At 45.2% G+C, this 26,228-nt stretch overlaps 3 protein-coding genes across 3 annotated transcripts; 1 reads left to right on the plus strand and 2 right to left on the minus strand.

Annotated features, from left to right (window-relative positions):
• Positions 1 to 955: 955 nt before the first annotated feature.
• LOC308132725 (natterin-3-like) lies at positions 956 to 8,107 on the minus strand (the record flags this gene model as incomplete). Its single annotated transcript, XM_080499906.1, has 5 exons — positions 956 to 1,112; positions 1,194 to 1,304; positions 1,421 to 2,498; positions 7,333 to 7,768; positions 8,096 to 8,107. 5 exons carry the CDS (start codon positions 8,105 to 8,107, stop codon positions 956 to 958), a joined length of 1,794 nt encoding a protein of 597 aa, XP_080356032.1.
• A 1,063-nt stretch (positions 8,108 to 9,170) lies between these two features.
• On the minus strand, positions 9,171 to 10,454 carry LOC308132699 (natterin-3-like; the record flags this gene model as incomplete). The annotated part of the gene is given in 4 exon segments (XM_080499880.1): positions 9,171 to 10,223; positions 10,225 to 10,259; positions 10,360 to 10,438; positions 10,440 to 10,454. Coding segments are annotated over 4 exon segments (1,182 nt in total).
• Positions 10,455 to 22,189: 11,735 nt separating this feature from the next.
• On the plus strand, positions 22,190 to 25,404 carry fam163b (family with sequence similarity 163 member B; the record flags this gene model as incomplete). The annotated part of the gene is made up of 3 exons (XM_080499758.1): positions 22,190 to 22,289; positions 23,874 to 23,989; positions 24,952 to 25,404. The coding sequence occupies exons 2-3, from the start codon at positions 23,897 to 23,899 to the stop codon at positions 25,402 to 25,404; spliced, it is 546 nt and encodes a 181-aa protein (XP_080355884.1). The 5' UTR covers positions 22,190 to 22,289; positions 23,874 to 23,896.
• Between the last annotated feature and the right edge of the window lie 824 nt (positions 25,405 to 26,228).

Here is a 26,228-nt window from a genome sequence, read left to right on the forward strand (position 1 = left end):
ACAATTAGAAGGTGAAATCAATACGTTTTAGCTAAAAGAGCCTCAGCCGTGTGTGTGTGTGTGTGTGTGTGTGGGGGGGGGGGGGGGGGGGTACATAGTGGGAGAAGAGCAACATGTGGAGTAGAAGAATTAAGCTTCATGGAAACAGTTTGTTTTATGTTGTCGAGTTTACAACATTAAGCACATTATCACACTGAAAACGTTTATCAAAACTTCTCCCAACTTTTCTAGAACAACGGAAAAACTCAGTGTGTATTCCAGACAAAAAACTTCTCGTACTTACACATGTAAAATGTTGTTTTTTTCTGAAAACCATCTTTTGAAATATGAGTCTTGTAAACGACCAGATTGGAATTTCTTTCTGTGTTACTGTATTTCACATAAATGAAAAGAAAGAAAGAAAAAGTTGCTTGTTTTTTTTGGTAAGTAGTTTTAAAATTGATTTTGAAATAAACCGTCTGATGGATTTCTATCTGCGTGTCGGAACCTCGTGATGACAGTGAGTGATTGTCAGTAGAAACTTTACTAAACCCTAGAATGAGATCTGCCAGACGAGGCCGTGAGGAAACACGGTGCGCTGCAGCGGCCCCCGCTGGACTGGAGAGGAGCTGCACTACTTAAGTTCTATATCAAATATATATTTTTTAAAAACGATAAGAAGAAAAAAAGTTCACGTTAGTGAGGTCAACCTAAAATGCAACCTGCAGCTGTGCAGCCAGAGAAAAACGGCTCGTCTGCATTGACTGATGTTGGAAACTTGTTTTGCGAAACGCTCAATGTGTATTTTTCAAATGTTGTGAAGATACTGAATGAGAGAGTGGAGGCGTTTGTTTTTTTATTTGAAAATAGTTTTATTTAGACTCTGCTGCAGCTTCAGGGGCTGATCACTGCGGGAGGGAACAGCTTGAGTAGCTGATCACTGCGGGGGGGAACAGGGAACAGCTTGAGTAGTTGATCACTGCGGGGGGAACAGGGAACAGCTTGAGTAGTTGATCACTGCGGGGGGGAACAGGGAACAGCTTGAGTGGCTGATCACTGCGGGGGGAACAGGGAACAGCTTGAGTGGCTGATCACTGCGGGGGGGAACAGGGAACAGCTTGAGTGGCTGATCACTGCGGGGGGAACAGGGAACAGCCTCAGGGGCTGATCACTGCGGGGGGGAACAGGGAACAGCTTGAGTAGTTGATCACTACGGGGGGAACAGGGAACAGCTTGAGTAGCTGATCACTGCGGGGGGAACAGGGAACAGCTTGAGTGGCTGATCACTGCGGGGGGGAACAGGGAACAGCTTGAGTGGCTGATTACTGCGGGGGGGACAGGGAACAGCGTCAGGGGCTGATCACTGCGGGGGGGACAGGGAACAGCTTCAGGGGCTGATCACTGCGGGGGGGAACAGGGAACAGCTTGAGTGGCTGATCACTGCGGGGGGGAACAGGGAACAGCGTCGGCCACCGGCTGGCACCTCTCCACCACGGCGTTGATCTCGCCCACGCTGACGCCGTCGTACGTCCCCGTCAGGTACGTCCAGTGCGTGTCCCCGTTGTGGTTGGTGCGGCTCAGCCGGCCCGTGAACGGGATGTCGGCCTTCATCTTCCGGCCCTCCATCCTCACCGAGCAGGAGTGGTTGGGCGGCACCACCAGCTCCACGGAGACCATGTGGCTGAGGGACTCCACCACCCTGGTCCCCTCCGAGAAGGTGACCGTCTGCTCCTCGGTGAAGTCCACCGTCCCCGCGTTGAGGATGGGCACCTTGGCCTTCATGGTGGACACGGAGCTGTTGCGCGTCTCCCTGCCGATGTCCCAGAACTTCTCCGTGGTGCTCGTCTTCTCCAGCGTCACCATCTTGGTCACGTCCCTGCACTCCAGGTTGGTGACCTTGGCGAGCTTCAGCGCCTCGGGCGGATAGAGGAACAGCTCCATCTGGTCGATGGCGTACTCCACGTGGGAGATGTGCTGGGTGTAGCTGTCCCTGTTGATGGCCAGGACCTGGTACTTCTTGTACCAGTACTCGTCGCCCTCCCACGGGAGGAAGAAGGCCTCGTGCTGACTCACCACTTTCCCTAAGCCGTACTTGTTCTTGCCCACGTAGATGTCGGAGTCGGGACAGGTCTTGATGGAGTACTGAGGGACGGAGCCGTACGAGTCCTCGACCCACTGCAGGAACTCGAAGTGGTCCACGTTGACCAGCACGTCGAACTTGGAGGACGCGTACTCGCTGTCGGCGTAGGGGTACTGGCAGAAGCTGCCTTTGCTGGGCGTGTGGAAGCCGGCCTCGCAGTTGACCTTGCACACGTAGTCGGTGCGTTCGGTGTAGCCGTTGAAGATGGCGACGGCGCCGTTCGGCAGGGAGCCGTTCCACGCCACCCACTTGAGGTTGACGTGTTCCTCGTACATGGGGACGGAGTGGGACGTCGTCCCGGGAACCGCTCCGACCTTCGGAGCGTTGGTGTTCTCTCGGGAGGGGACGACGTTCTCCAGCATGGGGTTCAGCGGTCGCGCTACAAAACGAGAAGGAGGGGGAAAACAAAACAACAAAAACAAACATGTCAGATTCGTCGTCGTTCAGGAGCCACGTTGAGCCAGAAGCATCACAACATGAGAACTGCAAAGTCTTCCTTGTTTTTATCACACGAAATATCAACCCGACAACAGCTTGGTATCGTCTCCGTCTGCAGAGACGGTCTCTAGGAAGAACCGCGTCAGGGGTTCAGGGGGTCAGCAGGGGGCGCCGCTGAGCCACAGAGCAGGAGGAGGAAACACGGGGAAGCTTTTGAACCTGAGGTTTCTTGAGAACCTTCGAGGTTCTCGAACATTTCATACGTTTACACACAAGTTTTCAAGACATTTTCAACGTTCCTCGTAAACCTGAACTCTGTGGAACCGAAGTGTCAGAGTGAGAATCCAGTGGAACCGAAGTGTCAGAGTGAGAATGCAGTGGAGACGAAGTGTCAGAATGAGAATCCAGTGGAACCGAAGTGTCAGAGTGAGAATGCAGTGGAGACGAAGTGTCAGAATGAGAATCCAGTGGAGACTAAGTGTCAGAATGAGAATCCAGTGGAGACGAAGTGTCAGAATGAGAATGCAGTGGAGACGAAGTGTCAGAATGAGAATGCAGTGGAGACGAAGTGTCACAATGAGAATCCAGTGGAGATGAAGTGTCAGAATGAGAATGCAGTGGAGACGAAGTGTCAGAATGAGAATGCAGTGGAGACGAAGTGTCAGAGTGAGAATTCAGTGGAGACGAAGTGTCAGAATGAGAATGCAGTGGAGGCGAAGTGTCAGAATGAGAATGCAGTGGAGACGAAGTGTCAGAGTGAGAATCCAGTGGAGACGAAGTGTCAGAATGAGAATCCAGTGGAGACGAAGTGTCAGAATGAGAATGCAGTGGAGACGAAGTGTCAGAGTGAGAATTCAGTGGAGACGAAGTGTCAGAATGAGAATGCAGTGGAGACGAAGTGTCAGAATGAGAATGCAGTGGAGACGAAGTGTCAGAGTGAGAATTCAGTGGAGACGAAGTGTCAGAGTGAGAATTCAGTGGAGACGAAGTGTCAGAGTGAGAATTCAGTGGAGACGAAGTGTCAGAGTGAGAATGCAGTGGAGACGAAGTGTCAGAGTGAGAATGCAGTGGAGACGAAGTGTCAGAATGAGAATTCAGTGGAGACGAAGTGTCAGAATGAGAATGCAGTGGAGACGAAGTGTCAGAGTGAGAATGCAGTGGAGACGAAGTGTCAGAGTGAGAATGCAGTGGAGACGAAGTGTCAGAATGAGAATTCAGTGGAGACGAAGTGTCAGAATGAGAATGCAGTGGAGACGAAGTGTCAGAGTGAGAATCCAGTGGAGACGAAGTGTCAGAATGAGAATCCAGTGGAGACGAAGTGTCAGAATGAGAATCCAGTGGAGACGAAGTGTCAGAATGAGAATCCAGTGGAACCGAAGTGTCAGAATGAGAATGCAGTGGAGACGAAGTGTCACAATGAGAATCCAGTGGAGATGAAGTGTCAGAATGAGAATGCAGTGGAGACGAAGTGTCAGAATGAGAATGCAGTGGAGACGAAGTGTCAGAGTGAGAATTCAGTGGAGACGAAGTGTCAGAATGAGAATGCAGTGGAGGCGAAGTGTCAGAATGAGAATGCAGTGGAGACGAAGTGTCAGAGTGAGAATCCAGTGGAGACGAAGTGTCAGAATGAGAATCCAGTGGAGACGAAGTGTCAGAATGAGAATGCAGTGGAGACGAAGTGTCAGAGTGAGAATTCAGTGGAGACGAAGTGTCAGAATGAGAATGCAGTGGAGACGAAGTGTCAGAATGAGAATGCAGTGGAGACGAAGTGTCAGAGTGAGAATTCAGTGGAGACGAAGTGTCAGAGTGAGAATTCAGTGGAGACGAAGTGTCAGAGTGAGAATTCAGTGGAGACGAAGTGTCAGAGTGAGAATGCAGTGGAGACGAAGTGTCAGAGTGAGAATGCAGTGGAGACGAAGTGTCAGAATGAGAATTCAGTGGAGACGAAGTGTCAGAATGAGAATGCAGTGGAGACGAAGTGTCAGAGTGAGAATGCAGTGGAGACGAAGTGTCAGAGTGAGAATGCAGTGGAGACGAAGTGTCAGAATGAGAATTCAGTGGAGACGAAGTGTCAGAATGAGAATGCAGTGGAGACGAAGTGTCAGAGTGAGAATCCAGTGGAGACGAAGTGTCAGAATGAGAATCCAGTGGAGACGAAGTGTCAGAATGAGAATCCAGTGGAGACGAAGTGTCAGAATGAGAATCCAGTGGAACCGAAGTGTCAGAATGAGAATGCAGTGGAGACGAAGTGTCAGAATGAGAATGCAGTGGAGACGAAGTGTCAGAGTGAGAATTCAGTGGAGACGAAGTGTCAGAATGAGAATGCAGTGGAGACGAAGTGTCAGAATGAGAATCCAGTGGAGACGAAGTGTCAGAATGAGAATCCAGTGGAACCGAAGTGTCAGAATGAGAATGCAGTGGAGACGAAGTGTCAGAATGAGAATGCAGTGGAGACGAAGTGTCAGAATGAGAATTCAGTGGAGACGAAGTGTCAGAGTGAGAATCCAGTGGAACCGAAGTGTCAGAATGAGAATGCAGTGGAGACGAAGTGTCAGAATGAGAATGCAGTGGAGACGAAGTGTCAGAATGAGAATGCAGTGGAGACGAAGTGTCAGAATGAGAATTCAGTGGAGACGAAGTGAAGAAGAACTCACTGCTGCTTTTATCCACTTCATGTTGCAGAGGATCGACCTGCAGAGACGCCCTGCTGAGCTGCAGCACCAGGATCACCACGGCAACAACCCCCCTCATCTGCACACAGGTCAGCGCACGCACACACACACACACACACACACACACACACACACACACACACACACACACACACACACACACACACACACACACACGTTACAAATAAAAACGTAATAACTTATTTAATCTCGTCACTAATAAGTGAAAAAGGAAAAGATTAGGTGAAGTTTTGTTTTGATCGTGAACTCATTGATCAGTTCTCGTCAGAAAAATCAGCAGTAAAGTTAAAGTGCGGCAGAAGACGATCTGGATTCTGAAACGGCATTTAGCCTCCAAAATCTCAGTATTTTATATTTATGTTTGGAGAATTAACTTCATATAAAAGAACATTAATCAGACGCTGCGTTACTAAAGTTGATTATTTTAGTACTGATGTGACAGGATATTTATTCGTCATGAATTCATCTGTTCCTCAGAAGAAATCAAATCCAGGCAGAATAAGTAGAATCAACAATCCTCACGTAAACAATTGGAACTGGACTCACTTGTGATCTTAATTTGAAGAACAGGTGAAAAAGACTGAGACTACTGATTGTCCATTATCTCGCCGTCAGAGATTAGAATCCGGAATGCCGGGAGCGCTGAATTCAGACGTAAAGAAGAGTGTTTGATTTACCTGGACAGCTTCTTCCTGCAGTGGCGGAGCGTCTGCAGGACGGGAGCCGCTTTAAAACCTCCCGCCACATTATTGCCCCCAATAAACGGAGACGCAGCGGCACAGAGGGGGACGAGACACTTTGTCTCTCACGCTAGTTAAAAGACAAAATATTAGTGAACATGAGAGGAGATTTTCTGAGTGACAAGAAGCGTTAAACATTTATATTTCAGTTTCTGACTCGTAGAGCAGATCGTTTAATCTTTCCTGGTTAAATAAATGAAGAAATAAAAGCGTTGAATCGCTGATAAAGTGAGGAAAACGTCGTCCTGAATCCTGATTTAATATTGACTTCAATCAATCAGCAACAAAGTGCATTCTGGGTTTAATACGAGTTAAAGTTGGTAGTAGTTAGTAGTTCAGTGCTGATTTAATACGAGCCGATATTAATTTTACACGTCCAATAAAACATTACACAACATTGTTGATTGGCTTTTTCAGTCTCACGTCGTTACCGAATAACAGTTAAAACTCAGTATCAGTCTTCTACGTGACTTCTGTTATGTTCTATTTCTATGTATATACTTTTTCTTATTTTGTATTGTATATATATATAAACACAAAACATGTATGTGTGAACTTTTAAGCACTATAAACTGAAAATGCACAAAATTCGACATTTGCACTGAAGCAGTAACTGAAATAAACCATTCAGTCCTTCAGTTCTTATAAATGTGAATAAAAATGAACGTGACTGTTCATTTCTTGACAAATAATGACATAACAAAGTATTGAACATCAGCGGTTCTGCCCTGACGTTCAATAAAGTCATAAAGCGTTCTTCCTCCCGCTGCTCGTCCTTTGATCACGTGATCGTCCTTGAACAGAAAACATGTTTGTTCTTCTCGCGAACGACATAAAGCAGCGTTATTGATAGCGGGGTGATAGCGGGATTTATTGATTGCTATCCGAGTCCTAAAAAGTTGCGTGATGTGTCCAAAGTGCCCCCGGTTCCACTCGGGGACAAGATAGCGACTGTCCAGATAAGCGTTGATTAGCGCCCCTGGAACAGTGGCTGCACTGATTAGGACGACTTGTTGCGTAACGTCAGGATCAAAGAACGGCGTTCTCCACACAGCGGGTGTCATCGGGGGCTGATTCATTGAATGAGGCTGTGTGAGGCAACGAAACGGCCTGAACCGCTGCAGTGTGTGTGTGTGTGTGTGTATGTGTGTGTGTGTGTGCGTGTGTGTGTGTGTGTGTGTGTGTGTGTGTCAGGCCGTGTGCGGCTCCCATTCTCTCGCCGCAGACAGACGACGTTTTCAGGGCTGTCTGTCTTCAGAATGTGTTTATTGTGTGTAAGAAGTCATTTGTACAAAACTGACAACTATAATGGTATAATATAGGGGTGCACCAATACCAGTACCGATACCGATACCGATACCAATAACGGTGCCGATACCGGTGCCGATACCGGTGCCGATACCGATACCGGTGCCGACACCAATACCGGTGCCGATACCGATACCGATACCGGTGCCGACACCGATACCAATACCGATACCGGTGCCAATATTGATACCGGTGCCGATACTGATACCGATACCGGTGCCGATACCGGTGGCGATACCGGTGCCGATACCGGTGCCGATACCGATACCGGTGCCGACACCGATACCGGTGCCGATACCGATACCGATACCGGTGCCGACACCGATACCAATACCGATACCGGTGCCGATATTGATACCGGTGCCGATACTGATACCGATACCGGTGCCGATACCGATGTCGTTACCGGTACCAGTACCGATACCGATGCCGGTGTCGGTATCGGCCCACAGCGAGCTTGGCCCCTCAGTCTGCAGCAGGGGTCTGAAACCTTTTAGACCAAAATTATAAATTTTTGTGATTTTTTTTTTTCTTCCACCAAATCAAATTCACCAGGAGTCATGAAACACATTTCAACTTAAAATGAAGCAGACACACCTTCTAAAGTTTTATATATTTAGTAGTTTTGAAACATGGATAAAAACCGTGACCCGGACCCGGGTAAGCGGCAGAAAATGGATGGATGGATGGATGGATGGATGGATGGATGGATGGATGGATGGATGGATGGATGGATAAAAACCGTTTCCTGTATCGCATTTTGTCAGTTTAAATTATGATATTAAAAATCTTATTACGTTTTCAGCCATTTTTGGACCTGTTTTTAGGAGATTTATCCTTTTTTCCGGGTATTTGTAAGACAAGTCTGACAGAATAGAATAGAATAGAAATACTTAATATTGTTATCCTTTAAGTGCTAATTCTAATAGAATAAATAGATTGATGACTTAATGTCAAATAAGAAAGGATGAAAATAAAATAAAGTAATTTTAAATATGAATGGTGACCAATATAAACACAGAAAGGATGAAATTGAATTTACATGGAGGAGTTAAAGTCTCATGGCTGCTGGAAAAAAACGACAAAACACAAGTTCACCTTTTTTTTTTTGAGTGATTTATTACCATAGTTAACTTTGTGTTACAAGACCTACGATAGATAGATAGATAGATAGATAGATAGATAGATAGATAGATAGATAGATAGATAGATAGATAGATAGATAGATAGATAGATAGGTAGGTGTGTGTGATATACAATTATTATTATTATTATTATTATTATTATTTCCATATTAATACTTTACTAATTATATTAAAAAAATTCTTATTACTTCTGCTTTGAATTTATTTATTTATTTTGAGATGCAAAAACTATTTAAAAAACGACCAAAGGAGGTAGAATGTTTCCATAACAATTTTTCTTTTCTCTTCAAAATGCTTTTCCCCCCTTAATTTGAAAATCTGCAGTTTGGATGTGATGTGACGATGCTGTATTGCTCTGCTTTATCGCCTAATGGAAATATTTTGGGGGAAAAAATGAGTTCTCATCCTGAACATTTAAGTAAATTCATCGACGTCATTTAAGGCTTTTTTTTCTACAACAGGTTGTTTGTCTTGATGCTGAAAGGAATTGAAAGATAAATCTGAGCAGCTCACAAGTCGAAAAGACAAAGAACGAGAAGCGAAAACTGTCAAAATTCTTTATTTTCACCCGTTTGTCAAAACTCCATACATCATGCCGACTCCAGTCCTCGTGTTGAATTCAGGACAGAACAAACAGAAGCAGCAGTTTTATTCATCGTACGCGAGGACAGACGTTGACGTTGTCAGACGCGTACGGGAAGTCGTTTGTCGCCTTTCCGTCGGCCTCTCAGGGACACGGCTGCGCGTCCGCCACCGGCTCGCATCGCTCCACCACGGCCCGCACTTCCCCGATCTGCACGCCGTCGTACGTCCCGGTGATGGTCGTCCACTGGGTGTCCCCGTTGCGGTAGGTCCGGCTGAGGCGCGCCGTGTAGGGGATGTCGGCCTTGAGCTTGCGCCCCTCCATGCGGACTCTGCAGGAGTGGTTGGGCTGGATGGTGAGCTCCACGGCCACGGAGTGGCTGATGGACTCCACCACCGTGGTGCCCCTGGAGAACTGCAGCGTCTTCTCGCCGCCCAGCTCGATGCCCCCGGAGCCGATGAAGGGGATCGTCGCCGTGATGCTGCCGGTGATGCCCAGCATGGTGGAGCGGCCGATGTCCCAGGTGGTCTCCACCTCGGACGTCTTGGTGATGGTGACGGTCTTCGTCACCGCCTGGCACTCGTTGTTGGTGACCCCGGAGATGCGCATGGTCTCCGGAGGGTACTGGAAGATCTCCACCTCGTCCAGGCCGTACTTCACGTCGCTGATGTGTTGGGTGTAGGCGTCTCTGTTGATGGCCAGGACCTGGTAGCTCTTGTACCAATACTCGTCGCCCTCCCAGGGCAGGAAGAAGGCTTCGAACTGGGGCACCACCTTGCCGAGGCCGTACTTGTTCTTCCCGACGTAGATTCCCACGCCGGCGCAGGTCCGGACCGAGTACTGCGGCACCGACCCGTAGGAGCCTTCCCTCCACTCCAGGAATTCAAAGTTGTCCTTGTTGGCCAGGATCTCGAACTCGGGGGCGTAGTACTCGCGGTCTCCGTAGGGGTAGCGGCAGTACGGGCCCAGGCTGGGGTTGTAGAAGCCGGCCTCGCACTGGTACTTGCAGACGTAGTCGGTGCGCTCGGTGTAGCCGTTGTAAATGGCCACGGCTCCGTTGGGCAGGGCGCCGTTCCAGCTCAGCCATTCCAGGTTCACGTTATCTCCGAAGATAAACGGCGAGGGCAGGTCGTCCTGCTGCTCCAGGTCCGCGGGACTGAGGGGACCCGGCGCCACGGCGTTGCCCGTGGTTTCGGGGGACCTGGTCCTGCAGCTCTGGATTCAGCAAGGAGACTGAACGGAAGAGACGGACAAGAAGGGTTTTAAAGGTTAAACTTCGGCGTGGACACTGGGACGGTCACGGTCAGTAGCGTGAGGAAGAGGAGGAGCTGACCCTTCCGGTGCTGGGAGCTCTTCGTCACGATGTTCTTCAGGCTGGCTGAGCTCAGGGCCAGCAGGGCCGGCAGCAGCAAACACCGACAGCTTCATCTGGAGGGGAGAGCAGCTCTCAGCCTTCAACACGCCCATCAGAGTCAAAACCTCCGCGATCACAAGAGTCTCACACTCAAGGTGTCAGATTACAGCCGTTACAGGCGTAGAATAAGAAAGTTTCACACCATTTGTGCTTTTTATTAACGTGTTGAATCATTCCAAACATTTTTGTTTTTTTGATTTTGTAGAAATATTGTCCATTTTTCAAAGACTATAATATTATTCATTCCCATTAAACTGTCGTATTCTTGCACATCCATTCCAGCTGACGTCTGATGAAATCACTTCAGCAGAGGATCATTTGCATTGAACAGAATTTGAACAATTTGATTACATTGATTGATTCCCACGGATTTATCAGAGCATAACCGTGTGTGGCGGGACTGAGGATAAACAAAGGCAGCGAGCAGCACTCACCCTCACGTTGTCCCGCGGTGAGTCCACCTCAAGTCTCCCTCTCTGGTTTATATAGCTGCTTTTTATGGCTCAATCGTAAAACACTTTGAGTGCGTCTGGAATCTGACTTTGACCAGTAAGATGTGGTTCATTAGCAGCATTTCAGCAGAGACAAATATTGTTTTGGCTTCATGTGAAGTCGGAGACACGAGACGTGATGAGTAGAAATATTCTGTCGCCACTCAAACAACGTTTGAGTTCCTCTGAAAGTGGCCTGAGCTCATTTCTGGTCAGGGATCATCATCATCATCATCATCATCATCATCATCATCATCATCATCATCATCCAGCCTCAGCTGAAATCATAATGTAGGTTGATTTTTCTTCCTATCAAAATAATGAGCACCTGCTGATTTCTAGTGGCAAAAGTGATGAAAATAGAAGAGCAGAACAATAATAGGATGTTTCTTGTTCACTGAAAGAAGCAAACAAGTATTCAATTCATTTTTATTTTTATTTTTATTTTTATTTTTATTTTTATTTTTATTTTTATTTTTATTTTTATTTTTATTTTTATTTTTATTTTTATTTTTATTTTTATTTTTATTTTTATTTTTATTTTTATTTTTATTTTTACTTTTACTTTTACTTTTATTTATATTTTTACTTTTATTTTTATTTTTATTTTTATTTTTACTTTTATTTTTATTTTTACTTTTATTTTTATTTTCATTCAAATTTGAATCTTTTTATTTTATTTTATTTTATTTTATTTATTTTTTTGTTTTTGTTTTGTTTTGTTTTGTTTTGTTTTGTTTTGTTTTATTTCATTTTATTTTATTTTATTTTATTTTATTATTTTATTTTATTTTATTTATTTTTTTGTTTTTGTTTTGTTTTGTTTTGTTTTATTTTATTTTATTTTATTTTATTTATTTTTTGTTTTTGTTTTGTTTTGTTTTGTTTTGTTTTATTTCATTTTAGTTCATTTTATTTTATTTTATTTTATTTTATTATTTTATTTTATTTTATTTATTTTTTTGTTTTTGTTTTGTTTTGTTTTATTTTATTTTATTTTATTTTATTTTATTTTATTTTATTTTATTTTATTTTATTTTATTTTATTTTATTTTATTTTATTTTATTTTATTTTATTTTATTTATTTTATTTATTTTTTGTTTTTGTTTTGTTTTGTTTTTATTTATTTTTTTGTTTTGTTTTGTTTTATTTAATTTAATTTAATTTAATTTTATTTTATTCTATTCTATTCCCGTAGCATCAAACACAGCAGTCATCTCAAGCACACCCCACTAATCGTCCGACCCGTTGCGTCACAGGGCCAATGACCGTCGTCTGGAACCCGCCGGGACAATAAATGAATAAATGTTTGTGGCTGAGAATCAGATGAGAACCGATAACAAGAGATGAGAAAACACTTTCTCCACTATCATGAAGGAGCGAGAAGAGCCGGAGCAGCCTTGACCCGTCAGAAGAGACGTGCAGGTGAAACTCAGGATAAGATTCTGGATTATCCTCGATAAAAGACTTTCAGATAAAGTCGTCAGTTATCAGTTTGCGCTCCGACCCTCATTGACCTTCACATCCGTCACGTAATCATTTGCTCGTCCTTAAGAAATCTTCTTCGTCACCAGAAAACGAGATCAAATCCACCAGGAGCTTTTTCGTCACTTTCCACCAAATCAAATTTAACTGGAGCCACAAAGTGTGTTTAACTTTTTAAATGTATGTTTCACCTTCACATGCAGCTTTGATGTATGAATATAAACTTTCTCTTACTTGATGTTTCAGTTACAATAAAAGATGTTTAACAGTTCATTGTATTTTCAGCTGCTTTCGTCCCTGATTTTAAATGTTTCATCCTTTTTTCCCCAGAATTTTCAAGACGATTTTGACGTTTTAACTGTTTTAACCATTTTTAGACCAGTTTTTTTGGGGGGGGAATTTTTCATTTTAAGGTTTTTTTTTCTTCTTGTCATTTTAGAGTTGTTTTTTAACAACTAATTTCTTTGTGGTTTATTTCCTATTTTCCCCCCATTTTAGCCCCCAGTAGTTTATATAATGACACATGAAATATAATATATAAAGACAACTGTAAATATATAATATATATATAATATCAGATATAATAAGAATAATCCTTCTTTCAAAATGTGTTTAACTGGAAGTTTTGTTACTGAGGCTGTTTATTTTTTATTTTATTTTTACTTTTGAATAAAATGAAAAATTACAAAAAAAACAAACAAACAAACAAATGTCATTGCTGTGAAACTAATTAGTTTATCTTCTCAAACTCAAAGTGTTTTTTTTTGTTGTTTTGTTTTGGGTTTTTTTGCTGGTTTTCACTGAAATGAAGCTAATTTTATTTTGTAAAAAAATTGAAACTTAGAAAGTTCTAATTGTTAAATGTAGTGACAGGAGAAAGACAGCAGGGGGCAGCAGCACGCTGGGGGAAAAAACCCTGTGACAATTGTGTGTGTGTGTGTGTGTGTGTGTGTGTGTGTGTGTTGTGTGTGTGTGTGTGTGTGTGTGTGTGTTGTGTGTGTGTGTGTGTGTGTGTGTGTGTGTGTGTGTGTGTGTGTGTGTGAGAGAGAGATACTATTCCTCACAGCTCCAGCTGTATTGTATACACACACACACACACACAAACATATATATATATATATATATATATATATATATATATATATATATATATATATATATATATATATCTCCACTCTGTCCTTCCCGGTGTCTCCAGGCTTCATTTCAGCCGACTCGGCGGTTGTGTTGGTGGCCGCCTGCTCTCACTGCCGCCGCCATCAGGTCGTTAAAAACAGATGAACTCGCAGGCCGTGTGTCTTTTAATGAGCCTGTGACATTGGGGGGGGGGGGGGGGGGGGGGGGTTGACGCCCGGGGCCGCTGGCCTCTGAGCCAAACATAAACACTGCTTCTGCATTTTATCCTCACGTCATCCGACACTGAAGGTTCTGAGCGACTCCAGGGTCAAACCGGATTTCTTCTTTCTGCGGTTTAGATTTAAAAGACCGGACCACCTCGCCACATTGCCAGCCATCCATCCATCCATCCATCCATCCATCCATCCATCCATCATCCATCCATTATCCATCCATCATCCATCCATCCATCAATCATCCATCATCCATCCATTATCCATCCATCCATCAACCATCCATCCATCAACCATCCATCCATCCATCCATCCATTATCCATCCATCATCCATCCATCAATCATCCATCATCCATCCATCAATCATCCATCATCCATCCATTATCCATCCATCATCCATCCATCAATCATCCATCATCCATCCATCCATCAACCATCCATCCATCATCCATCCATCCATCATCCATCCATCCATCCATCCATTATCCATCCATCAATCATCCATCATCCAGCCATCCATCCATCATTCATCCATCAACATCCATCCATCATCCATCCATCCATCCATCATCATCCATCCATCCATCTATCAACCAGCCATCCATCATCCATCCATCCATCATCCATCCATCCATCATCCATCCATCCAGCCATCCATCAACCATCCATCCATCATCCATCCATCCAGCCATCCATCAATCATCAACATCCATCCATCATCCATCCATCATCCATCCATCCATCCATCCATCCATCAACCATCCATCAACCATCCATCCATTATCCATCCATCATCCATCAATCATCCATCATCCATCCATCTTCCATCCATCTTCCATCCATCCATCATCCAGCCATCCATCAACATCCATCCATCCATCATCCATCCATCCATCATCCATCCATCCACGGTCAAAGCAGTATGTATGAATGTATGTTTGCTATGAAAAGCCCTTTTGACCACAGTAGCAGTGACTCACATAATCAGTCGTTTCCCATGTTGTGCATCAAAGATGCTCCCGAGTAAAAAAAACCATGAACGTGTGTAAACATGTTTACGTGTGAGGGTTTGAAGCCGCGCAGGGAAATCTGGAAAAACATTTTTTTTTCTGGTCTAAACCTTTAAATTAAATCCGCTTTGTGTTTCCACGTCGTTCACGAGATCAACTGAAGGGAAACTTTGTACTTTTTGTTTAAGTATCAATGTTTTTCTTCTCTGTTCTTCACTCTGCAGGACGAGGCTTGTTATCGTTCCGTCGGGAGCGCCGGGTCCCCCGGGGAGCCCCGGAGGTGGAGGTAATGTTCTGCATTAAGGCGCCGGGGGCCCCCCCGGTCCCACCAGGTCCGCGGTGTTTATAAGTGATCCTGTTACGGGTCGTGACGTGGGCCTGCGTCATCCCGCCGGCGGCGGCGGTCTGGATCCATTCAGGAGGCCGGCGCTCGCCGGGGCTTCAGACAAAACAGAGGAAACGACCTGAACGTCTGCAGACACCGGCTTCTGTTCTTTCTGCGCTGGACTCGGTTCCAGCGGTCGACGGAGCGTCTAAACCTTTTTGCTCTCAGTTCTTCGGGGGGGTTTCTTTAGTTTTTTTTTTTTTTTTCGTTGAAAAAAAAAAAGAAAAAGAAGAATTGTATCGACGTTTTATTGCTTTAAGCATCCGAGACTCGCTCTGGCGCGCTGGTTAGCGCTGTCGCCTCACAGGTCTGGGTTCAGATGCCGGCCGGGGGCCGTTCTGTGTGCCGGCTGCGTGTTTTCTCCATGTGTGTGTGTGTGTGTGTGGGTTTCCTCCCACAGTGCTAAACTAGAGCTACACTCGGTAGAGCGCAGTACTTCAAAGGCCACACATTTGTTTGGCGGAACCGAGTTAGCATCACGAGCATGATAGCCGTTAGCTCATGTCGATGCTAATTCGCTAGGCCAGGTAGCGACGCCACCGTGTGAAACACTGAGCTGGAAGCGTCTCCATGGCAACAGACGCTGATCTCCTTTGATCTCCTTTATGAGGTGCCTCTCATCCGCTTTGTATGGGAACTTTTTTTTGCAATTTTTGTCGTTAACGTCCCAAAATCTCAGCGATTGGTCCTTGAATGATGACAAATCATTCCTGTATATTTCGTGCATTTCAGGTGAGTAATGTTTGTAAAAAGTTGGTAGTATATATGGAATTATAAGGAATTAAGAGAGAAAAAAAACGTACATTATATCAACAATAGAGTAAAATCAAATCAAACCAAACGAAATAAAATAAAATAAAATGTCACCATATTTAATAAATAATAATAATAAAATAGCATCAACACAAATAAGATGACAAACGTAAAGAAAGATTAGGTCAAAGATTAGAAAAATGAAGCAAATTCAGTTTGTCACCGTTCCTCAGCAATGTCAAGCTGTCGTGTCTCACAGGAGGAGGAGGACGTGAAACGTGATCCTGAAACGGCTCAGGGTTCAGGAGTTTGTGCTCAAACAAAATAGTGATGTCAGAGGAGGGATAAGTGCTCCGGCATACATTTTTCAAAAAGGACGCCGTTTGGTTTTCACAGCCTCCCAGAAATAACTGCGGTGCAGGTCTTCGCGGACGCGTCTTCGCGAAACGCGACACACAAACTGCTTCATTTCTACAAGGACGACTTTTTGTCTTCGTGTGGGTTTTTTGGGGTCGGGGTTCGGGTTCAGGTTAGGGTTAGGGTTCAGGTTAGGGTTAGGGTTAGGGTTAGGTCCGCAGGGTAACGTGGCGCCGAGCCCAGGGTCTCCAACGGGCTCCAATGCGGTTCCGAGACGAGGCCTCAGCTCGTCGGGAGAGAATCAATAATGGAGGAGTTGATGGTTTGCCCCCCCCCCCCCCCCCCTCTCCGATGCTCTGCCCCCACCGTTAAAAGAAACAGGCTTTTTAAAAGAATCCTCCAGCTCGTCTTCAGTGAAGCGCACCGAACGCTCCCCTGTCCAAATAGCCTCTTCTTTCAATATGGCCGATGAGAGCGCCGCCTGACTGCCCTCATCTCGGCACCATCTCGGGCTCTTCTGCCCCACTGACACTGCAGATGCTTCAAATATGCACATGTTAGAGCAGGCAGGGAAAAGGTGATCTGAAACGTCTTGATACAAAGTCCACGTGCCCATTCTGGAAATACTGAAGTGTGCCTTTGAAAATCCTACAATTCCACCAGAACACTGCGGTGAGAATTCTTTCTTTTCTGTTTTTGTCTCCAGGAGAACATCTGTCGTGTGTCTTATGTACAAATCAACATGTAAAGAATTGAATATAGTGTTATCACACTTTACCCGCAGCCTGTGGTTATTTCTTACAGTAGAGAGCGAGAGAGAAGGCTTCGCTGTCCTGAAACTGGATTTAAATAAAGAGGCATTTTATTTGGCTCAGTTCACATTAACCCATTAATAAGGTATAAATGGACGCATGAAGGTCTGTGGTGGAGGCAGAGACAAAAATGCACTTTGGAGCGATGAAGCGTAATAAAGTCATTTGTCATGGAGGCAGAAAAAACTTGCTCCTGAAATGGCATTTTGACATGAAAATTTAAAAAATTAAAATCAATCAATCATCTAATGTACTAATAGTATATATGTACTAATCGTCTCCACACCTGGAACGACGCCCCAGACGTGAAGAAAGTATGTCCTGTCCTCCCTGACTGGTTCCAGGTTTTAAAAAGTGTGTTGCTCCAACCCGCCAATCAGAAATCAAACCCTATATAGTGTCATCGGGGGTTCAGCCAATCACAATCAAGGTAGCCCCCCCCCCCCCTTTGACTCCTCCACAATCAGGCAGCTCTGCTCTGGCACATGGCGCCACGAGAGGAAGTACTTCCTCCATCTTCCCATAGATGGGTGTGTGTGTGGGCGGAGCCAGTCCAGCTCACACAGACACAGCAGATTCTGAATGCAGCTCTAGGATCCAATATTCAAATGTCGGCTAAATCAGAGAGCAACTAGATTCGGGGCAGTTTCTGATTTTCAACTCGTTTAGTACGTAAATCCAAACCTGCTGTTTTGTATAAACTGCTTTTTAATCTGAAGTTATCCGACTGAGAAGTAAAATATTTCGCACAACTAAAAACCCAAAGACAATCCTGGAATCACGTTGAAATCCTCGTTTCTCCACATTGCAATCGAGGCTCCAGGTGGAGCAGCGATCATCAGAGAAGTGAGTCGGCACCGAAAACTTACAGTAACTCACAGTTTCACCACATTTCCTCCCGACAGTGGAGACGAGAACCAACTTCCATGTCTGTTGCGTCTCCGCCCATATTTGTCGCCTGACCCCTAAAAGTGGGACAACGTCTGTGGACGGTCTCCTCGGCTGGCAGCTCGTTCTGCCAGACGTCCCTGCGTCTCCAGTGACCCGTCCACTTCTTTAACATAATGAATGCTGACCTGCCGTCCCCCTCCGTCCCCCTCCGTCCCCCCCCGTCCCCCTCCGTCCCCTTCCGCACCCCCCCTCTCCGTCCCCCTCCGGGCCTCGTCTGAGCCACACACCTGTTCTCCACTCGCCCTTCAGGCTCGTTCTCCGACCTCCGCGTTCATGTCAGTGCTATGCTAATGTCTGGGCCGGTATGCTAATAGGAAGCCGATGGATATTCATGAAGCGGCTGGACGGCGAGCGGGATGACAGAGGCGAGGCGAGACGCCGTGTTCTCAGCCGACAGCGTGAGCAGCTTGTCCGAACCTCCGCGGGAGCAGGTGGCAGGTTGAGCCGCTGCCGCGGCGATCCGGAGAGGCGGAACGCGCAAATCGCCGGACGCTCTTTGCCTCACGGTGGAAAAAGTTGTGGCTTTGTTTGTTTGGAGTTTACATTTTCGTCCTGTGCTGAAAGAAGCAATCCGAGACAATTCTAATGGCGCTTTTCCACCAGTTCGACTCGCTAGTGACGCTTTCCCACTGCGTCAACAAGGGTTAAAAAAAATGGCGGGTTAACTCGGCGTCAGATTGTCGACTGGCCTCGGCTCGCTGGGAACCTGGAGGAGGAACCAGGAAAGCCCCTGGTACCAACACACAGTGGGAAAGCGTCACTAGCAAGTTGAACTGGTGGAAAAGCGCCATTAGAATTGTCTCGGATTGCTTCTTTCAGCACAGGACGAAAATGTAAACTCCAAACAAACAAACAAACAAACAAAGCCAAATTCAACCCGATAAGGTCCAGATGTTTCTGAGGGTCCAGGAGCGACCTGCCTTGAGTATCAGGAGGTCGCCGAGCCACAGGTGTTTCGGATGAACTGGTTTCCATGTTAACTGGTGGCCGGCTAACGCTAAACCTCACCTAGATCCGTAGCCGTCCTGGCGAACGCCGTTTAACCACATTTCCATTGAGGTTTTGAGCATCGTAGCGTTTGTTTGTCTTATTTTAACAGCAGCTGCTGCTGACGGCTGGCGGCAGAAGTCACCAGTTAACACGGGCACCAGTGGAACCGAAACACCGGACAGTGAAGCACGACTGTAACGATCCACACTTTGCAATAATTATTATGAATAAGTATATAAAAATGTAATTTATTATTTGAGCTGATAGCCAATGCATGTTCGCTCCGCATCAGGAGATACGGATTCTATCGGGGGTGATCACTTGTGCACGACGGGGAAACGCCTGCAGTGACTCCGCCCACGCCGCCATGGAACTTTATTGAAATGAAAAACAACAGAATTGAGTCGGGCTGAGTGGGCACCAGTGGAAAAGCACCATAAGTAACTTACATCCTGGTGCAGCCCGTTTCCTGTTTATCGCCCTCAGTTTAGACTGACAGGTGTCGTCTGTCAGGTGTGTGACCATGGGGAAGTTCAGAAACAACAAAAAAACCTAATTTACAAGATTTTCCTCTCTATTGATTCAGGAGAGCAACATGTAATGGAGCTTGGCAAGTTGATTGTCGGGCAATAGAATGAATAAAACAAAAATGTAAATTTAAATTCAGCAATATAGTATCACGACGTGGGAAACGTGTTCTTCTCATTGAATAAACTGAAAACTGAAACAAGCGCAGGCTGACGGGAAAACGACGAGGGGAAACAGCGGCGGTGTCGGGGCTCATTGGAGAGGACGGGAGGCACGAAACATGGAGCTTTTCTTGTTTCCCGCACTGTGATTCAGAGTCACAAACGGCAGAAGCGTGTGCAGTGATCCACGCTGACAGATCCTCATTAAAACGACTCTGAACACGACGTGACTCGTTTGATTCCGCCGCTCAGCCTGAGTGAAGCGCTGACAAACTGACCTGCAGGTTTGGACTGAAGCGACATGCTCACGGCAGACGGAGAGAGCGTTTTCTCTTTTTGAAACTGTATATTTGCATTATGAATTTAATGTTTAGTTGGTTATAGGGTTTGATTTGTGATTGGCTGCTTGGAGCAACGCACTTTTTGGAAAGCGAGGACACACTGGGGACGGTTAACGCTCTTGGAAAACCTTTAGAAAGAGAATTTTGATTAATGTGACCTCTTTACAAGCAGTGCAGTGATTGAAGCTCTGCTAGAGCTTCCTGACTAGGGTTTTTTTTTTTTTTTTGGTTTTACATGTAAAAACCTGGTCACAGTAACTCACCCTGCTGCAAATAACTGCCTGAACCATAGAAGCATCCAGAAAAATGAATGTGTGCGATATATTTTCTTTTAAATTTGACATTGTGACCTCCAGTCATCACGACGTCTCCGCTCACCCTCCGCCGACCACCGACGCCCCATCGGGGTCCAGGAAACAGAAGACGCGGGGATCGAACCAGATGCAGACTTTAACTGGAACTTTCTCCTCGTCGTCACTCGCCGAGATTTTCCTGACCGTCAAACAACATCTGGCCTCTTCCTCTCTGCTAAAACAGTCTAAAAGCAGGGTTTTTACTCTTTTCCTTCTCCGTTTTGACCCCAGAACCTTGAGAGTTTGGGGTCTTTTTGTTTTTTTCCCCCCCCACTGCTCAGTGCAGCAGCAGCAGCAGGAGTGCAGTGTAGAAATGGCCTCTAATGTCCACCCGCTATTAATATTACATGCTCTTGTCTGTGTAATACAGTTGAAATCTCAGCCTGCTTCTTCCTCTAAATTATTCACACAATAAGATCTTCCCCGTTTCTTGCTTCCATTAAACCGGTCTTTTCTCCGGAGCAGCAATGGAAGAGAGGCCAGGAGGCGACGAACCAAATCCCCTCACCAGTTCTCCAATTGGATGGATGGATGGATGGATGGATGGATGGATGGATGGATGGATGGATGGATGGATGGATGGATGGATGGATGGATGGATGGATGGATGGATTAGCTGCAGGTGCAGAATGGATGAGGTCACGGTGACATTGGGCCGATGTGCTGCAGCTGTTTCAAGACATTTCTTGACACAGAGAAAAATTCTCCGTCTGCTGGAAGTGAAGTTTTCTGGCAAAGTGAACGTCGAAGGTTAAAGTCACACTGACTTCAGCCGAGACGCGTCCGACCTCAAAGAGTCATCGATCACCTGATGGGCCCGGTGAACGAACCCAAAAGACATAAAACCCCCCCGGTGTTCTAACTGTGTGTGGCGGTTTTCATGCTCCTCCATGACAAAGTGATGGAAAAAAGAAAAAAATAACACATTTATTGCCTCAGTTTTGGACAAATGTGACGAGCAGAGCACACAACTATAGACATATCAGCTTGTTTCTGTCTTTTTTCAGGCAGATGTTATTGTCATTCACGTTTTCATCTATCTGTCCAGTAACATTGTAGTATTTTGAATTTTAGACACAGGATGCCCCCAGATACAAAAGTTATTTTATTGCCATTGAACGTTGAAGAAACAGATCACAATGCCCGGAATACCAGCCTTTGCAAAGTAGTGCAACCTGTGCAGATCGTTCAGGATCCAGGAAGGTTATTTTGTGATCAAATTGAATTTTAAATCCATGCGGAGGCGAAATAATGTGAGAATTGACGTCTTTGGGTAAACTTTCAGTACAATCGCATAATAGGGTGAAGTGTGTGTCTGTGGGGAAATGGTCAGGCTGGTGAAAAGACGAAGGAGAAGGAGAAGGAGAAGGAGAAGGAGAGAGTTATTGCAGCTGCGCTATGACGCACGGTCACAGGTCAGAACAGGATGAGACCGGATCGCGCAGCGCGTCCATCCTCCTAATTAAAGTCAGACTCCGCTTCCAGCTCCTCGTCCTCCAGCCTGCCGCTTTTCTAACCTTCCGCCCGGACCGAGGCTCGGATTTACCCGGGGTGCGGGAGGTTTGTGGATTTTATCGAGAGAAGGTGCGCTGCTGTGGAGCCGCAGGAGGTCAGCGGGACTTTGGACTTTTTTTTTTTTTTTTTTTTTTCTCTTTCCTTTTTTCATTTGTTAATCACTTTTTTTTTTATTTTTTTTTAAACAAACTGTGAGAGTGCAGAAGAAATTTGAAGACAGAGTTGTATTTTTATTTTTTTTCACAGATTATGTCACATGAGCGAGTGGATGTTTAAAAAAAAAAAGAAGAAGGTTTGGTTCCTCCTCTCCAGCTGCTGCTCCAGCGCGCGTAACGCCACGAGCCGCAACCAACACTGACTTGATGGGTGAGATGAACATCACGTTGAAAGTGCACTTTTAGAAGTGTTTGGATAAAATAGCAATAATAACAATAATAATAAAACGACCACGAGCGCAAACAGAAACGATACAAATGATTAAAAACTTCCGTTGCGCACCACTTCAACACATTTTCCCCACTTCGTGTAAAAGGAATAGTTTATTATTAAAAGCGTAATCGGGAAATGGGCACAGTGAAATATTTTGTGTGTGTGTGTGTGTGTGTGTGTGTGTGTGTGTGTGTGTGTGTGTGTGTGTGTGTGTGTGTGTGTGTGTGTGTGTGTGTGTGTGTGTGCCATGTGCGTAAAATGTGCGTAAAAGTCGCACCGCAAACAGCTGTGAGCTGATGTGACGAAACGTAATGTATTTTTTTTATTATTATTAGTTGTATTAATGTGGTATAAATAATGTCAACATAAAGGTCGCAGTGATTTACAGTTACAGTTACATTTCATGTCGCCACGTTCCTCTCATCCCCTCATCCTAACGAGTGGGAGGGAAATCTGGCGTGAAGAGAATAAATCAAATAAAATCTATCAAGGTACTTTTAGGATTCCACACGTTGATTGATCATTGAAAATGTGCTTAAGAACATATTTTTAACAGCTGAACTGGTTTTGCTGTGTGTTCACACTACCAATTGAGAGAAGTCGTTAGTTGGGTTGTAACTGCAGCTGATTCCCGTCAGAGTAACTTGGAACTGAGAAAGGCAGTGAGACTTTTGACTCATTGATGAAATCATTATATGAATAAATAGAGGAGCTGTGGAGTCACTATGGAGGGGCTGTAGAGTCGCTGTAGAAGAGCTGCAGAGCCACATCCAGCTCCAGAGTTGAACGCCCCTGCATCCCATAATGTCTCATCAGCAAAGCACCGAAGAGTCTAATTAAGCTTCTGTTCCTTTTAAAGATTACATTTTTCCATGTTTATTTGATGTCCGTCATCATCTCTGCAAAACCTTCAACATATTGCATCCTGCTCATTCTGACTCTCTGACTGTAATTTATTTGATTATTAATCTTCATTTCATGAGTCGGATTCATTCCTTGTCCATTTGTGCATTCTTAAGATAGAGCTGCAGTTATTTTAGTGACAATATCTTTAAGAATCAGTCCGTCTTCAACTCCAGAGTAAGCGTCATGTTTTTGAATTAAAATGCAGGGAACATCCAGAGACGCCAGGCAGAGACGACTGACCTTCGTACAACTTCAACAACCTGCAGACCAAAATGCATCTGGTCATCAAATTCACAGCCACCTTTAATGACTCAGCCTTGTACCTGCAGGACGAGTCACAATGTTCACTGTCACCCTCAGCAGACACACTGATGGTCATATTTCTACCGCAAATAAAACACACACAGTCTTTGAGAGGATGCAGCACAGACGTAGAGAGGCATCACAGATTTCCAACGAACTCCATCAGGAAGCAGAAGAATTGTGGTCCAGAAAGGAGACATGAACTCTTCAACACAATCACAAACACACAGAAGACTTTACTTCCTGTAACCAGCAGCGTGTCCTTGCCCCTCCCCCCCCCCCCCCCCCCCCCCCCCCTCCTCCCCCCTGCAGGTTGTTGATGGAGAGGATTTCGAATGTCAGCCGGTACAGTGGTCATCGCAGGAGGAATTCTGGCAACGGTCATTTTACTGACTATCGTCGCGGTGTTGTGTTTATGTAGGCTGCAGGTACGAGCCTCCGAGTCTTTTCACCGCAGACATGTTGAACTGGAGGAGTTGCAGCTGATCTTTTCAAGTGAAGGAGGGAAAAAACGTAAAAGTTTGTTTGAAATGTATTTTAAAAACCCACTCCGATAGAGTTTGGAGAGCTCGCGTCGTCAGAGCGACTCTGTAAAGTTCCTGCAACGGAAACATCAAGTCATAGAAAGAGCTTCAGTCAGTGTTGAAATCTGTGTCTTTTACTCTTGCATTTATTTCTAATTCTATTTATTTATTCACCAGATTGGATTTGCAGTTTAATTAGTGTATGTTTGGTTCTATTGCTATTTTATTTAGTAATTTTCTTTTTGCTGATAATCTTGTATTGCCGAGGCTTGAAGGGTTTTTGTGAATGTTGATCGACGTAACGATGAAAAAGACAAGAAGCAAAGTGGGGGAGAGGAAAAACAATTACAAAACAAAGACGTTTGGTCTTATTGCCTCGTGCATGTGAGCGTTTTCAGTGTCTGACCTGTAGATAGATAGATAGATAGATAGATATGGGGTAAAGTAGATAATAGATAGACAAGACATAAAGTAAAACACAGAACGGAACATGGGCACTTAGAAATAATCAGGAGATAAAAGCAAGATCAATAAATAGTAAGGTGCAGTGGCAGAGCCATTAGAAGTAGGCATTATATAATAATAATAACAATAATACACATAATAACAATGTGTAATAGTGTATAATACTCGTGTATAGTACTACTAATAATGGTAGCAATAAAATAACAATAACAATATGGTAGCAATAGAATAACAATAACAACTATATATATATATCAGTAATAATAATAATACCAATAGTAATAGTGTACTTGCACATGTATAAATATATGTATATGTACATGCAATATGCCATATGAAATATGAAATATATGATATAATGTAAGTATCAATGTACTAGTAGTGTTGTGTGTCTCCTGCAGTACTACTGCTGTAAGAGGGAGGAGTCTGAGAAGGAGGAAGAGCAGGAGCCCGAGCTCGCCACCATGTCTCCGTCTCGGCCTCTGGCGCTGTCCGCCCCTCCGTCGCCGTACACGCCGGAGCGCTACAGCGACGAGCCGGAGACCTACCCTCCGACCTTCCTCACCGAGGCCAACGGGCCGGCCGGCTACTCCCCGACCCCGCCGCCGCCTCCGCCGCGCCGCTGCCGCTGCCCGCACGTCTTCTGCCCGGCGTGCGCCCGCTGCTCGCTGCCCTTCTACCTGCAGCACCCGGAGACGCTGTGCAGCGGCGGGCGGCGGATCAGCTACAGGACGGTGCAGCAGCAGGACCTGGAGCTGCCCGTGGACTGGGCCAGCTTCTACCACAAGCTCAACCTCATCCGCTCCGTCACCATGAAGGAGGTGGTCACTCACAGCGTCAGCACCGACGTGTAGGGGCCTCGGGCCGGGAACTCGCCGCGTCGCTGCTGCTCTTTTTTTTTTTTTTTTTTAAGTCAAACTGTCCAAGAGGCCACAATAAAGTTCTGCCAAAAAAGAACAAAAAAAAAACACTGAACACAATATCTGAGTGGGAAAAGAACTTCTGACAGGTCTGATCGTTTGTGTAAATGTACGAGGATTCAATCAATACCGATCGACCACAGACTACGTCACCCCCGATCCTCTCCCTCCTGCCAGAGGCGGCGGCGAGGGGGAAGGTTCACTTCTTCAATACGACGGAATCGGTGGATCTGCTCCCGCGGTCAGACTCCATGGAAGCCAGGAGGGACAACCTCTTATTGTGGCGGTGTACAGCAGGACGGTTCAGTGGGGATGTTCCAGTGAGTCCAGCTCGGTGCTGAAGCTCCTCCTCGGACTCCGTCAGGCAGGAAACCGTCACTCAACCAAAGTGTGAAAACGCCCGTGAGGCCAAACTCTGTCAGTCGTTTGAGAGTTAGAACACTGGAGGGTTGTCTTCAAGTGGGGCTGGCGAAAGATTCATTGAAAACAGAAGAAGAAGAAGAGTATATCAGGTGTTTCTGGGTAATTTATTACAAACAGAAGAAGAAGAAGAGTATCAGGTGTTTCTGGGTAATTTATTACAAACAGAAGAAGAAGAAGAAGAGTCTATCAGGTGTTTCTGGGTAATTTATTACAAACAGAAGAAGAAGAAGAGTCTATCAGGTATTTCTGGGTAGATTGATTACAAACAGAAGAAGAAGAAGAGTCTATCAGGTGTTTCTGGGTAGATTTATTACAAACAGAAGAAGAAGAAGAAG

This window comes from Blennius ocellaris (assembly GCF_963422515.1).
Source record: "Blennius ocellaris genome assembly, chromosome: 7".
In the NCBI taxonomy this organism is placed as follows: domain Eukaryota; kingdom Metazoa; phylum Chordata; class Actinopteri; order Blenniiformes; family Blenniidae; genus Blennius; species Blennius ocellaris.